This window comes from Notolepis coatsorum (genome assembly GCF_963971535.1).
Source record: "Notolepis coatsorum genome assembly, chromosome: 7".
In the NCBI taxonomy this organism is placed as follows: Eukaryota; Metazoa; Chordata; class Actinopteri; order Aulopiformes; family Paralepididae; genus Notolepis; species Notolepis coatsorum.
The window spans coordinates 147358960-147372764 of NC_140171.1; the positions used below are offsets into that span (position 1 = coordinate 147358960).

At 42.7% G+C, this 13805-nt stretch overlaps 1 protein-coding gene across 1 annotated transcript in view; it reads right to left on the reverse strand.

The window, feature by feature from the left end:
• Nucleotides 1-13805, reverse strand: part of LOC311231801 (voltage-dependent T-type calcium channel subunit alpha-1I-like) — a gene marked incomplete at both ends in the record, with an annotated part of 367238 nt that overhangs the window by 247782 nt on the left and 105651 nt on the right. The window contains 1 exon segment of the mRNA XM_084318426.1: nt 1267-1516. Within this exon segment, the coding sequence (XP_084174552.1) occupies nt 1267-1516 (250 nt within the window).

Genomic DNA, 13805 nt, shown 5'->3' on the forward strand with positions numbered 1-13805 from the left:
TCCCTGCTCAAGCAGATATCATAGTAATAGTTTGGTTGCCAAATTGATATTACGCATATTATGATATTACACACATAATGAGAGAGGGGGACGCAAACAGGCTGGATAAGCTGGTCAGGAGGGCCAGTAACGTGGTAGGGGTGGAGTTGGACTCTCTAGCAGTGGTGGCGGAGAGGAGCCTTGCTAAGCTCCATGGCATCAGGGACAACCCCTCCCACCCACTATACACAGACTTGGCTGACAGGAGGAGCATGGTCAGTGCTAGGCTCACACTACCTAAATGCAGCACTGAACAGCACAGGAAGTCCTTCATTCCGACAGCCATCAGACTTTACAATGCATCACTGTCTGTGCCTCACTGCATCAATGAGCACAGGGTGACAGTACTTTACTTTTACAATTTTACTTACTGTAAATGTCTGTATATTTTTACTGTATATTTAATATTAGAATCTAACATAGGAAATGTATATCCCGGATCGTATTTTATTATTAGCCTCTTAAGCCCGACGAGACCGGTACCGGTCCCAAAATGACATCACGTCATAAATCAATCTCTCCAGACTGTTTGACAAAAGTATCGTTTTATTTTTCAAATGTAAAACGTAAGTATAAACATCATAACCATGTCACAACAGCAGTTAATTTACCAATAGGTTAAAGTGTTATTAGATAGATTTCCGTTTTCGTTTTGGTGTTGTTTACTTCGCGAAAGTCGACCATTTTGGAAAATCGGGAATTGTAGTTTTTTGCTGCCATTTTGAAGAGGACACCGCCAGCTTCCCAAAGGCCTCTATGGGGTTTCACGCAAATTACTTCTGTATGCATTTTTTTTATATTTCTTATTACTCGGGATAATAAACCACAAAACGTAACGTTATTGGTATATATTGAAGCGCAGTTTGTTTCTCTTCCCTATTTTTAGCATGTAGCAACAATTAGATTTGAAATTAGTTTAAAAATGGTGCCACCCTGGCAACATTTTTTAAAAGCTACTGTACATACAGTAGATATCATTATCTGTTCTCCTTTGTTTCATCACAATTTAAGCAAGCCTAGTAATAGACACAATATTTCTGACACTGGGAATACATTCACTGAGGACCATAGATGTCCCTAGATACCAAGAATATGCAAATCCCTCCACCCTACACTTACCGTGCCTCCCTCTTCTCTTATGTCCTCGCCCTCCATTGTCCTTGCCGTCTCTCCGTCCTCGTCCTCCATCTCCCCGTCCTTGTCCTCGTCCTCCTCCTCTCCCCGCACCCCTGAATCCCCGCGGTTTGCCGCGAAGGGTGTTGACGAAGGTGACCACGCGTCTCTTGGCCTTGCGGATGATGTGGCGGACCAGCTGGAAGAGCTCCTCGTAGCAGTCCCCCGGCTCGCTGGCCAGGGTGGAGGAGGACTGCCACCTGGCCCTCTGCTCCTGCATCAGCTGGTGCTCACGCTGCTTGGTCTCCGAGAACTGGGTGGCGATGACCACCAGGCACAGGTTGATCATGAAGAACGAGCCCACCTGGGGAGGATCAAGACAGATGCATTACCGTTAGCCTCATAATAATAATAATTAGGGATGTCCGATATTATCGGCCTACCGATATTATCGGCCTACCGATATGATCGGCCGATATTGGCGTTAAAATGTGATATCGGAAATTATCGGTATCGGTTAAATTTTTTTTTTTTTTTTTTACATTTATTTAACCTTTATTTACCCAGGCAAGCAAGTAAGAACAAATTCTGATTTTATTTATTGTCAAAAGTATGCATAATGTTGTGTTAATTCCACGACAAGAGATATGTAATGTTAATTACCTGAAATCATTCAGTTTTTTTTGGGGGGGGGGGGACCCTGCATATATATGTATCGGTTGATATCGGTTGATATCGGTATCGGAAATTAAGAGTTGGATAATATCGGTATATCGGATATCGGTCAAAAAGCCAATATCGAACATCCCTAATAATAATAATAATAATAATAAACTTTATTTGTATAGCACCTTTCATACAGAAACTGCAGCTCAAAGTGCTTCACAACAGAAAAAGACAGGCATAAAATGACATCAAATCACAGTTTTTCACATTAGGATCTAACATCCCAACAGGCCACCTTGTTTATGGTTTGATTCAGTTTTAAATAGACAATAATAAAAAGAGTAAGATAAAAATTGACAGAGTAAAATAGTGCAATAGTGCAGTGCAATAACATTTTTGAATATAATAGATTAAAAACTATATATATTTTACAGTGCAATAAAATAGTTCTGGATTACTGTTCAACAGTAAAAAGTCATCTTCACCTTCTCTGTTTGGTATCCACAGTTTAAAACTTTACCGTATTTCCTCCTGTTTTATACCCACTTTGACCCTTTGAACCTCCCACCCAGGGCAAACCTCCCTCTCAGGGTGCAGTTCCCACTCTCAGGGTGCAGTTCTAGGCCTGGGTCCTACACAGTTTTAAAGCCTGACAGTCTCTTGTTTGATACCCACACAGTTTAATACCTGACAGTTTTGAACCTGTAATAAAAAGCAATAGACAGAGTAAAATAATAGAGTGCAATAATAGAATAGTAGAATAGAATAGATAGTAAAATTATGCAATACAATGGACAGAGTAAAATAGTGCTACAGTACAATCAACAGTGTATTAGAAGGCTATGGTGAAGAGGTACGTTTTTTGCTTATTTTTTAAGATATTAAGAAATCTAGCTTCCCTAATGTCCATAGTTAGTGTGTTCCATAACTTTGGTGCATAGTTTGCAAAGGCTGCATCCCCGATTTTCCTTAGACTGTGGCTTGGAACCTTCAATAGACCAGTAGTAGATGATCGCAATGTTCTAGGAGGCACATAGTTGACTAGAGAATTTGCAATGTAGCTTGGTCCTGTTCCATTTAGTGCTTTGTATATAAGGAGGAGGACCTTGAAATCAATTCTAAATGTTACCGGAAGCCAGTGTAGGTTCTAGCTAATACAGGACTGATGTGGTCTCTCCTCTTGGTTCTAGTTAGTAGCCTAGCTGCCGAGTTTTTAATGAGTTGAAGTCATTCTGTGTTTTCTTTTGTGAGGCCATTGAGGAGTGCATTACAGTATTCAAGTTGGCTTGAGATAAAGGCATGGATCAGTTTTTCAGCGTCTTTTTGATTTATAAACGGCCGTACCTTAGCTATGTTTCTAAGGTGGAAAAATGATGTTTTTGTCACCTTGTTGATGTGTGATTTAAAGCTTAGGTCTGAGTCTATTATAACACCAAGACTTGTAACTTCGGGTTTGATCCAAGGAGTAAGTTGACCCATATTGCTCTCTAACATTTCTCTTTTTGTTATAGGACAGACTAGTGGGATTTCAGTTTTGCCCTCATTTAATTTTAGGAAGTTGTTCGTCATCCATTTGTTTATTGCTAAGAGACAGGCGGAATTGGAGTTTATAGCTGTGTGATCATTTGGTTCAGCAGAGATGTACAATTGTGTGTCATCTGCGTAACTATGGAAACCTACATTGTGTTTTCTAATGATGTCTCCGAGTGGCAGCATGTATATTGAGAATAATAATGGACCAAGGCAGCTCCCCTGTGGAACTCCGAAGTAGGTGTCATGTTTCTCAGAAGAATGATCTCCAAGCCTGACGTAATATTTTCTCCCTTTGATATATGTTCTGAACCAGTTTAATACATAGTCAGAAAGACCAACTAACTTTTCTAGACGATTTATTAGAATATCATGGTTGATCGTGTCAAACGCTGCGCTTAGATCTAATAGGACGAGGATTGAGACTTTGTTTGCAACAGAGTTTATTCTGAGGTCACTAATTATTTTTGTAAGAGCAGTTTCAGTGCTATGGTGCGTTCTGAAGCCTGATTTAAATTCCTCCATGATGTTGTTTTCTTTGAAAAAGGAGTTTATTTGTATTGAGACTTTCTTTTTCAAGTATCTTGCTGATGAATGGGAGGTTGGATATTGGCCTATAGTTGGTTAGTACATTACTGTCTAGTTTGGGTTTCTTTAGTAAGGGTCTTACACCAACTGTTTTGAATGTGTCTGGGAAAATACTTGTCAGAAGCTATGTATTTATAATATGTAGGACATGACTTGCAATACTCTCGAATATTCGCTTAAAAAATGCTGTGGGTATAGGGTCAATACAGGAAGTGGAGGAGTTACATTCCATGACAGTTTTGTAAAGCTCAGTTGATGTAATGCAAGCACATTTTCCTATGGTTACTTTTTCGCAGGGTTTGCTGATGGTCAGGGCCGCCTCAGGGGGTGTGCGAGCAGTGCGGTCGCACAGGGCCTCGCGGGAAGGGGGGCCTTTTTTGCGAGGCCCCCCTTCCCGCGAGGCCCTTTTTCATCACAGACCTAAAATCTAGTTTTGCTTATATGCTTATATATTTCACATTAGACACGTTTGTAGAATGTGTCTGACTTGTTCCTGCCTCTGCGGCTCTGCAGACTGCAGTGTTCCGGTTTCTGCGGCTTTGCTGCTCTACAGATTTTAGGATAGTGTTTCCGGGCTCTTCTCGGACACACGAGGTACAGGGATGATCTAATTCAGCGCTATTCAGAGGAGCGAGGCGAGTGGATGTCTTTTCAAAAGAAGGAGAAGAGAACTTGTGAGCAGATAAATCTGTTAGGCAGCAATACGCCGAAAGGTGTCCAGTCTGCCGGAAAGTACTCGAAGAAGAAGAAGAATAAATTACACCGTGGGCCAAGAAAGTCTCCTTCCAACTTTACCATTGGCGCCGCGTTGATACTGCGTTATGGTGAGTCAACCTATGATTATATTCCCGCCGTGGACCTGACCTATCTCTCTTTCTCTCTCTCTGGAGCCAAACTGGTCGACTAGCTAATATAGTACTACTAGTAGCTAACGGTGTGTGCCTGGTGAGAGCACCTGGCTGTATGTAGCCGCATAGCTTGCAGAACGCAGAAGCAAGCTATGCGGCTACATACAGCCAGGTGCCTGATTGAGCTAACTGTTAGCCAGTTAGCTGTTTAGCGTCAGCTGGGAACGTTCGTTTGATGCTATCAGTTAGCCTTGAGAATAGCAGGCCCTGGCACTCTGACTACGACATCATCTTTGACAGAAGATGTAGTCGGGCCTGCACCATGACAAGGCTCTGGCCATAGCTTATTTGTCCCGACAGCGAGAGGCCTTTCGTCAACGTGGAGACCTGTGTTGCGGCCTTTCGCCCTGCGTTCCTTTTGTGCAGGTAAGATTAATGAAAATGTCATGACATTACCCCACTCTTCCTTCCTTCCCCTCCCGAATGTTTTGTTAATAACGATGTTTTTTTCCAGGCAAAACATATGCTACTTCACAACATTTGGAGATACGACATGTGCTGTGTGTGAATGGTCGTTTGTGTAGCTTGGGTAGCGTTGGGCCGTTGGCCAAAGCTGTGTGTGGCCTGGTGTCACAGTACCTGGCTAGCCTATTTAGCTGATGTCGGCCATTGGCTCCTTGCTGCTTTGGTTTCTCTGGTATAGACCCTCTTCTTGTTGGATTTAAGTGTTGATCTTTGTCCTTTTGGATCTCTCATACATGCTCTAGTCTCTCTCTAACACACACACACATGACAAACACACATGTTCTCTCTCTTTCTCTTTCTAACACACACAGTCTGCCTATGGCGGCCTTTCTCGATGGCTAGGCTGTGCTCAAGGATCTTCAGTCACAGTGCTCAGGTATTCTGCCACTGTGTACTCTCTGTTTAGGGCCAAATAGCATTTCAATTTCTTTCCAATGTGTGTCTCTCTCTCTCTCTCTCTCTCTCTCTCTCTCTCTCTTGGATTTAAGTGTTGATCTTTGTCCTTTTGAATCTCCCATACATGCTCTAGTCTCTCTCTAACACACACACACACATGACAAACACACATGTTCTCTCTCTCTCTCTCTCTCTTTCTAACACACACAGTCTGCCTATGGCGGCCTTTCTCGATGGCTAGGCTGTGCTCAAGGATCTTCAGTCACAGTGCTCAGGTATTCTGCCACTGTGTACTCTCTGTTTAGGGCCAAATAGCATTTCAATTTCTTTCCAATGTGTCTCTCTCTCTCTCTCTCTCTCTCTCTGTACACTGTATATTGACTGTAGAACGGGAGCTCTCTCTCGCTCTCTCTTTTGCTATATGTTGACTGTATCATGCCCCGCCTCGGGCAGCGCTATTATTTAAGAATATGTTGACTGTATAAAAAAAAAAATAAAAAAAAAAAAATATATATTTTTTAACCTTTTGGGGGGGGGGGGGGGGGGGGGGGGGGCTCGTGTTAAATCTCGCACAGGGCCTCGCATTTCTCCCAGGCGGCCCTGCTGATGGTGTCCATGTTTGTATAAGGACTAATGCTGGCTCTAATTGAAGTTATTTTGTTATTGAAGAATAATGCTAGTTCTTCACATTTTGATGCAGATGACTGTGGAGGGGTGGGGGCAGTGTTGAGTAGCTGGTCGATGGCTGAGAATAATATTCTAGAGTTTGCAACATTCTCTGTGATTATCTTAGAAAAATTGTCCTTTCTTGCCACTCGTATTTCTTTGTTATATAGGCAGTCAGGGCTTCCTTATACAGTATATATCGCAGTGGACTGTGAGCTTGTTTTTCCTCCATTTTCGTTCAGCAGCTCTAGAGATTCTCTTTGTCTGACCAACACTGCGATTATTTAACAATGGGGAGATCTTGTCACTTGACTTTTTTTTGCCTTTAATGGAGCGACAGCATCCAGTGTATATGATAGGGTGTTGTTGAGATTTTCAACCATGCAGTTTAAAGAACAGTCCAGGCTGCGTGAATACTTTCCCCAAGGCGGTTGTCCTTCCGCGTTCGGTTTACGCGGCCTGATTGGCCACTGATGCTTCTCTCAGCGCCCAATCGTGTTAGCCCTACTATCGCCTAACTACTCGCTCAATACACTCGCTCAATATACTAAAACTAACTATCACTCAACTCACTATCACTATACGTTATTTATATATTGATGTGATGTCGATTGATATGAATAGCGCGTTACGTATAGAACGATGAAAACAATACGAGGAAATGGGCTACGTTAATATAGAGAGATGAAAACAATACGAGGAAATGGGCGAGGACTATTGATGTGAGAGATGAAAATAATACATTATTTATATATTGATGTGATGTCGATTGATATGAATAGCGCGTTACATTAATATAGAGAGATGAAAACAATACGAGGAAATGGGCGAGGACTTGGGCTGTGGAACTGAAAGCTAGGCGCAACGCGATTGGGCGCTGAGAGAAGCGTCAGTGGCCAATCAGGCCGCGCAAACCGAACGCGGAAGGACAACCGCCTTGGGGAAAGTATTCACGCGTCCAGGCTGGATGGTTCAGTTTGTCTCATGATGTTTGAGAACTTCTCTTCTGCGATGTCATCTAGTACTCTTCGCTTTACAATGGTTACCTTTTTTGTCTCTGTTAAGTTTAGGTTAGCATTGAAGAATACACAGTGATGGTCAGATATAGGTAATTCGATTACTGATACTTTATCAATGTTCAGCCTTGTTGTCATCACTAAGTCTAGGGTGTTACCATGTTGGTGAGTGGGTTCATTTACATGTTGTATTAGCTCAAAGCTGTCCAGTAGGTTGGTAAGCTCAATAGCCTTGGGGTTGTTCTTCTTATTTATATGAATATTCAGATCTCCATGTATGATTCATCTTTCACATCTAAGGATGCCGACCGAGATTAGCTCTGATCATTTCTGCAGAAATATTGATGAGTATTTTGGTGGCCGGTACAATGTGATGACGAGCAAAGACAGTTCAGCTTTGAGCTCAATAGCAAGATATTCAAATGATGTAAATTCACCCATGTCAATGCCATTACATACAAACGATGTAGATAAAATAGCGGCATGCCCTCCCCCTTTTCTATTTTGTCTGACCGGTTGATAATACTCATAATTTGACTCATACGATAATTGCCTAAGTACTTTTTTGGCCAAATTGAGATTTCTGCCTAACTGTAATCTCCTCACACTGCTGCATCGCCCTGGCTTAGTGTCCATGTCCTCAGCCAATCAGAACACTTGTTACGTTCAAAAATCTCATCTGCCTAACTGACTCCTGTGACTTGTGAATGTTAACGTTACATACACAGATGGCGATCGCATGACTTAGGAAAGTACAACAACTGCCTTAGTGTATGACATGTATGTAAGAGGAATAAATGCCTAAGTCACAACGTATTTTGTTTAAAAGTCACCATATTTTGTTACACAATGGTTGTTGTGTTTTTGTATCTTTGGAGTTGAGGATCAACAGAAGCTGAGGTTCATCACAGATTTAAACTTTTAGCAAAAGAGTGCCACGCTTCTGATGGGTTTTCAATAGTCACATATCACCAAGAAGCACCTCTCCAAAGCTCTGCAACCTGAGGTTTTCTATGGAGTTCTACCCAGCAGATAATGTGTGGACAGGTCATGTCATATTTCATATATCTTACCGTATATCATATCATTATTATGAGGCTATGTGTAATCTAGAATTGCACCATAGTCCTTTATAAACAGACAAATCTATAACATTACTTTCCCCTTGTTTCCTGTCCTCCTACGGATGAAATAAGTCATGCTGTTGTAGATAGTAGTGTTGTGATTCTATATTTTCCCAATAAATACCGCCCCCACAACAACATGAACAGTGTTGGGGATTATTATGAACACGGTTTATGATAAGAAGCTGCATCACGAGGACTACACAGAGAGAGAAGATCATTACCAAGTATACGGATTAAAGATCCAAACACTAATCTCCCACAACATGCATCAAATAAAACCAACGTAGGGCGTGAACTGCCTTATCAAATGATACATTATACAGAAAGTAAGCGGATTCTCTAGCTGATTCTAGACACTCTATGACAGTGACTATAGCTTACCCCGGAACTGGAAACATTTCATATCCATTAATAATGGGTTTACTAGTCTCATCAGACCCATTGTGTAAGAGATGTCATTAGAAAGGGAGAGACAGAGAAGAACAGAGTGAGCGAGATAGAGGTAGAGAGAGAGATGTAGAGGTAGAGAGATGTAGAGGTAGAGAGAGACAGAGAGAGAGAGGAGAGATGAGGAGAGAGAGCGAGAAAGGGAGAGAAACTGAAATAGAAACAGAATGAAGGAAAGGGATGAGGTCATGTCGAGACCGCAAAACCAATGTGGAGAGAGGGAAAGAGAAAGAAACAGATGTAGAGAGAGACAGAGAGAGGCAGAGAGGCAGAGAGAGGCAGATAGAGACAGAGAGAGGCAGAGAGGCAATGAGAGGCAGATCGAGACAGAGAGAGGCAGAGAGAGACAGAGAGAGACAGAGAGAGACAGAGAGAGACAGAGAGAGGCAGAGAGGCAGAGAGGCAATGAGAGGCAGATCGAGACAGAGAGAGGCAATGAGAGGCAGATCGAGACAGAGAGAGGCAGAGAGAGACAGAGAGAGACAGAGAGAGGCAGAGAGAGACAGAGAGAGACAGAGAGACAGATAGAGGAAGAGAGAGGCAGAGAGAGACGAGAGAGACAGAGAGAGACAGAGAGAGACATAGAGAGGCAGAGAGGCAGAGAGAGGCAGATAGAGACAGAGAGAGGCAGAGAGAGACAGAGAGAGACAAAGAGAGGCAGAGAGAGACAGAGAGAGGCAGAGAGAGACAGAGAGAGACAGAGAGAGGCAGATAGAGACAGAGAGAGACATAGAGAGGCAGATAGAGACAGAGAGAGACAGAGAGAGGCAGATAGAGACAGAGAGGCAGAGAGACCGATAAAGACAGATATAGACAGAGAGAGACAGAGAGAGACAGAGAGAGACAGAGAGAGACATAGAGAGGCAGAGAGGCAGAGAGAGGCAGATAGAGACAGAGAGAGGCAGAGAGAGACAGAGAGAGACAAAGAGAGGCAGAGAGAGACAGAGAGAGGCAGAGAGAGACAGAGAGAGACAGAGAGAGGCAGATAGAGACAGAGAGAGACATAGAGAGGCAGATAGAGACAGAGAGAGACAGAGAGAGGCAGAGAGAGACAGAGAGGCAGAGAGACCGATAAAGACAGATAGAGACAGAGAGAGGCAGAGAGAGGCAGAGAGAGGCAGAGAGAGGCAGAGAGAGGCAGAGAGAGGCAGATAGAGACAGAGAGAGGCAGAGAGGCAGAGAGAAGGCAGAGAGAGACAGATAGAGACAAAGAGAGGCAGAGAGAGACAGAGAGAGGCAGATAGAGGCAGAGAGACCAATAGAGACAGAGAGAGACAGAGAGAGACACTTATGGTAGGTACACATATAGCTCATCTCTGGGTAACAGTACAGTAGACTATTTTATCACGGACCTCAGCCTAGAGTCTCTCAGAGCGTTCACAGTCAGCCAGCAAACACCCCTGTCAGACCACAGCAAAACCACTATCTACCTGAATAGATCAACACCCAACCAGGAAATACCAAAACCAAACAAACTACACACTATTAAAAAACACTACAAATGGAAAGAAAGTAGTATGGAAGCATTCCAATCCGCTATCAAGCTACAAAAAGTCCAATCCAAATTAGATCAATTCCTAGAAAAAAACTTCCAACACATCAGCAAAAGTGTAAACGGGGCGGTAGAAAACATCAATAACATATTTGACCTTACGGCTTCCTTATCCAACCTAAAGGCCTCAAATAGGAAAGCGAGGAAAAATAAAAATACAAATATGCATGACAAATGGTATGATAACGATTGTAAAAATCTCAGGAAGAAATTAAGGAACCTATCAAACCAAAAACACAGAGACCCAGACAACCAGAACACACGTCTCCAATACAGTGAAACACTGAAACATTACAAAAACACAATCAGAAAAAAAGAGACCAACATGTTAGAAACCAGCTACAAGATATAGAGGAATCTATAAAAACAAACAACTTCTGGGAAAACTGGAACAAAATAAACAAAGTACACCACGAGGAGCTACCCATCCAAAATGGAGATGTATGGGTAAACCACTTCTCCAATCTCTTTAGCCCAATACAAAAAAATGAACAACAAAAACACATACAAGATAAACTACAAAGCCTGGAGTCAACCATAAAAGACTACCAGAACCCGCTAGACTCCCCAATTACACTACAAGAACTACAGGACAAAATAAAATCACTTAAAACCAAGAAGGCCTGCGGAGCGGATGGTATCCTAAATGAAATGATCATATTCACAGACTCAAAATTCCAATTGGCTATACTAAAACTCCTTAACATTGTCCTTAGCTCCAGGATCTTCCCCAATATCTGGAACCAAGGACTCATAACACCGCTCCACAAAAAGGGAGACAAATATGACCCAAACAATTACCGTGGGATCTGTGTCAACTGTCACGGTGGGGTAGGTAGAATGCAATAATACAGAAAGGGAAGGAATGGAGGAGGCAGAGGCGAGGAGTGAAGCTTGGAGAAGGGTGTTTACTGTAGAATCCAGTGCAATACAAGGAACATACAGAAACTACATAACAAACTTCACAATACAAAACAACAAACACTAAGACTTACTAGAGGGAGAACGGTGCGACACGACGTGGATAGGAACAGGGGGTAACTGGAGGTATGTCGCCACACCGAAGGGAGGACAGACAGAACCCTATATACCCCAACTAATTAACAATTAAGAACACCTGGCCAACACAGAATCACAAACAACACCTAGACAATAAGCAAAGAACAACTAAACACAACTAAACACAAAAGCAACTCCTAACAACCCAAAACAGTGCATGACATCACAGGGAAGGGAAAGACAATGACAGCACACACCAGGACACCACATTGATTACACAATTAATTACTGTTAATACAGTGGTCAAGATACCTGTCATTGCAGCGTGCACCAATTGTTTGTGACCACTAGAGGGTGGTAGGGCGCCAATGTCAGGCCGAGGGCCAATGTCAGATGGAGGGCATTGCCCAAAGTTAGGTGGAGGATACTGCCCAATGTTACCATCCTGCCCAGTCCAGCCAGGACCGGGCCTAGGATCATGACAGTCAACAGCAACCTTGGAAAAATCCTCTGTATGATCATTAACCACAGACTCACACATTTCCTCAGAAACAACAATACCTTGAGCAAATCACAGATTGGCTTCCTACCAAATCACCGTACAACAGACCACATTCTCACCCTCAGCACCCTAATCGACAACCAAATAAATAAAAATAAAAGCAAAGTATACTCCTGTTTCATTGACTTCCAAAAAGCATTTGACTCAATTTGGCACGAGGGTCTGCTGTACAAACTGTTAGATAGTGGCATTGGAGGGAAAACCTACGACCTCATAAAGTCAATGTACACCAACAACACATGTGCTGTGAGGATTGAGGGAAAACACACAGACTTCTTCCCTCAATGCCGTGGGGTTAGACAGGGGTGCAGTTTGAGTCCAACCCTCTTCAACATATACATAAATGAACTGGCAAAAACATTGGAACAAACTGCAGCACCTGGCATCCCCCTAGCAAACACAGAAGTCAAATGCCTACTGTTTGCAGATGACCTGGTGCTGCTGTCCCCAACAAAAGAAGGGCTACAGCAGCACCTTGACCTTCTGCACAAATTCTCCCAGACATGGGCACTGACAGTAAACCTAAACAAAACTAAAATTATGATATTCCAAAAAAGGCCCAGCCTACAACAACAAAAACACAAATTCCTCCTAGACACAATTTCCCTAGAACACACAAAAAACTACACATGTCTCGGCCTAAACATCAGTGCTACAGGGAACTTCAATCAAGCTGTGAACGACCTGAGAGACAAAGCAAGAAGGGCTTTTTATGCCATAAAAAGGAACATCATATTAGACATTCCAGTCAAAATCTGGCTCAAAATATTAGACTCCGTCATAGAACCGATTTCCCTATATGGTTGTGAAGTCTGGGGCCCACTTGCAAACCAAGACTTCACCAAATGGGACAAACACCCAATTGAGACTCTGCATGCAGAATTTTGCAAATCATTCTCCGCACCTAACGGAAAACGCCAAATAATGCATACAGAGCAGAACTAGGAAGATACCCACTAATCATAAAAATTCAAAAAAGAGCATTCAAATTCCACAACCACCTAAAAGAAAGCGACCCAGACACACTCCACAACATAGCCCTCACCCACAGAGAGACCCTCGATAGATGCCCACTCAGCCAGATGGTTCTGGGACTCTGCTCACAAACACAAGCAGAACCACCAGACAGTAACCACACTGGACTAAATCAAATTATAAGAAAACAAAAAGAAAACTATCTGACACATTGGAAAGAAACAACCCAAAACCAGAGCAAATTGAAATGCTATTTGGCCCTAAACAGAGAGTACACAATGGCAGAATACCTGAGCACCGTGACTGACCCAAAACTAAGAAATCCTTGACTAGGTACAGACTCAGCGAGCACAGCCTAGCCATTGAGAAAGGCCGCCATAGGCAGACCTGGCTCCCAAGAGAAGACAGACTATGCACCCACTGCACACAAGATGAGGTGGAAACTGAGCTCCACTTCTTAACAACCTGCCCACTATACCAGACATCAGAGACATATACTTCCCACAAATTGCAAACACCCAAAGAGACTTTGAAAACATGGACAATAACTCAAACTCACATACCTACTGGGAGAAATACAAGAATGTGCAAACACAGCAGCAAGATTTGTGAGCTGCTGTGACAAGAAAAGAACATCCAGCGGAATGCAACCACCATAAAGACTGTACTAGAATTTCCGTCTGTAATGTACTGATTTATTTTGTTTCTCTGTTTGATTGTTTTGTTTTGTTCGGCTTTGGCAATGTAAACGTATGT